Below are 2701 nucleotides of genomic sequence, written 5' to 3'. Positions count from 1 at the left end.
ATATATAAATATATTATGCATACATACATACTCACATACGCACAGACACGCACACATACATAGTCTGTGAGTATGCGTGAAGAATCAGCGCTTTCTAGAAACTTTCTTCAACACTGAAAGTTTAAAAGTAGAAGTTGTTACACTTTTCTTCACTCACTAATGCTCACTTAAAATATGGAATGCACTGCGAGGAAATAAATATGTTGAAAATCTTGCATCTCATTACAGACCGAAAAGGGTGCAATTTTTAACACTCATCTCCGTCAACGATGTCTTCAAGGTTCTAACTTCTGTTTAGCTTACTGAAGCCAACATCTGTTGTTATAATAGTTAGGCAGGCGCTTTGGTGTTGCCTGATTTTTTACTATAAGGGACCACAGTTATCATCAGTATAACTATTATTATTATTATTATTATTATTATTATTATTATTATTATTATTATTATTACTATTACTATTACTATTATTATTATTATCATTATTGCAATGAAGGCGAGAGGGTGAGACAGTGATGGAAAGCAAGTAGGATTACATAATTAACCACAACTCAAGTAAAGAGCTGACCAAGTTATTCGGCAACCAGTCATGTCGAAAGGTTGTAACATAAAATTGACCCTCTTCAGCAATCTGAACCTTAGCTCACAAAGTAGGCATGCTGGAATAAGTAATAGCAATAAACGTTAAGTCATTTATTATGTTTTTCTGCCCCAGTCGACACAAAGATGGTCATGTAGCAAAAATAGCCATCTTTGGTCGAGAAATGTCGCTCATTCCGATCCAGCACATAGATAGGAAATAGTCGATAAAATATATTCCCCAAATGGGAATTAAAACAGTATGTTCTTTGTTTACGTAAATGAGCCGTATGCTATGTGCACACTGCTAATTGGGATCGATGTTGATTCAGTCTGCACTAGATCTAGCCAGATTTTCCTTCAAGGAGGTGCAAAAGCTACCGTTTTGGCACTATACGACTGATTCAACTCATGATCATAAAAAACAAACTTGCTTGGTTTTGAAATTCACAGTCGAATCTAATTGAATCTAGTCGTATAGGACTCAAGAGTAAATAGTAGCTTTTGCCTCATCCATGAAGAAAGATCTAGCTGGCCCCGACTCAATCAAATAAATCTGATTGGCAGCGTGCACTGGATATAACCATTACACCAAAAGACGACTGTAGACTTACACTTTGATGGGAGCATTCTATCTACGGAGTACGCCCGCTTCAACACACTGAAGACACCACAATGTCACTTCTGCAGGTGTTGAATAATAATAACAATCATCTGTAATTACATTGTTAGCACACATTATTTCATTTATTCTTTCACGCATGGCTTGTTTTTGAATTTCCCCCTTGTGTTATGTCAGTCCTGGAAATAAACTTACACTCATAAAATGCCAAATCACCTCGGCACTGAGACACACATCAGCACCCTTACTCATAAACAAACATGTACTCACGCGCAAACTATTACGTATAACCTCACGACATGCACAGACACAATATTCCATCTTTGAAGTGATAAGAGTTTGACACACTCTTTAAGAACTTTGTACAATTATTGGAAAGGCAGGACTATTCTCAAAATAATGACAATCATCAACACAATCAAGATCACATACTACGTGCCTCCTTCGGCGAAAGGGGGCTGGTAGGCGGCTCTTGAACGAAGTCATCCTTACCATAGCCCTATTCTGTCTATTCTGTCTTTGAGATAATGCTATACTTTCTTGAGATTCCTACACGACGTGCACGTGCGCCGACAGGTGTCCTTGAAGCTGGTCCTGAAGGAATCCGAGAAAACCCAATAAAGTATAGGATTGAGCGCTGAGTTCATGTACAGCATTGCAAATGAAAGAGGAGATAGAATATCAAGCTTCGATGTTGGCTGTGGGTGCCAGAACATGATGAGGAATTTGACGTGATATGGAAATACGCAGATTGCAAAGGTGAGAAGAACAATGACGAGAAGACGAACTACCCTGAGGCGTGAGGCAAGAACGCGCTCCGAGTTCATTTGGTACTGGCGCCGTCTTCGACGAGAAGGGGCACCGTTGGCAGCCAGCATGTCATACTCTTCTGAAGATGTGACGTCACTCACATCTGATGTGAAGTCACAAGCCAGGTGCCGACGGGCGCTGCGACGAGGTTTGTGAAAATGCTGTTGTATGTTATTATGGTGTAGCTGCTGTTGTTGCTGCTGCTTCTGCTGCTGATGCTGCTGCTGATGCGTCTGCTGCCTCGGATGGTGCTGCAGATGCTGTTGCTGGTGCTGCTTGTTGAGATGCTGCTGGTACTGGTGCTGATGATGTAGCAGCTGTCGACCGGGAGCCAGATAGCTTTCTGGTTCTGTACCCGAGAATGTACCGTTGTGCGGCTGGACAGACCCATCCCACACGCCTTTCCTGGTGTGCTCGCCATTCTCTGCGACGAACGGTAGGCCTACCATGGTGTGGTTGTTGTTGTCAGATCTACAGTAGCGCGGGGTGTCTGTGAGAGTGAGATGCCCAGAGCCTCCATTGCTTCCGTCGCTTCCACTGCATTCCCGGCTGTTGGGGGCTTTGGGCACCTTTCGCGTGAACACAGCAGATACAGAACCATCGTAGCACAGAACAGTCTCCTGATGATAACAAAAAAAGATGTTTACAATAATATCTGCCTGTCTGTCTGTCTGTCTGTCTGTCTGTCTGTCT

General features: G+C 42.2%; 1 protein-coding gene across 1 annotated transcript in view; it reads right to left on the bottom strand.

Moving 5' to 3' along the window:
• Window positions 1–475: 475 nt before the first annotated feature.
• The window catches only part of LOC118478173, a 17970-nt gene continuing 15744 nt past the window's right edge, over window positions 476–2701 (bottom strand). The window contains exon 4 of the mRNA XM_035971197.1: window positions 476–2628. Within this exon, the coding sequence (XP_035827090.1) occupies window positions 1729–2628 (900 nt within the window). The 3' untranslated portion in view covers window positions 476–1728. The remainder of the gene's footprint in view (window positions 2629–2701) is intronic.

Source organism: Aplysia californica, unplaced genomic scaffold (genome assembly GCF_000002075.1).
Source record: "Aplysia californica isolate F4 #8 unplaced genomic scaffold, AplCal3.0 scaffold00391, whole genome shotgun sequence".
Lineage (NCBI taxonomy): Eukaryota > Metazoa > Mollusca > Gastropoda > Aplysiida > Aplysiidae > Aplysia > Aplysia californica.
Note: the sequence above shows the minus strand (reverse complement) of the source record. Positions and strands in the feature narration are given on the sequence as shown.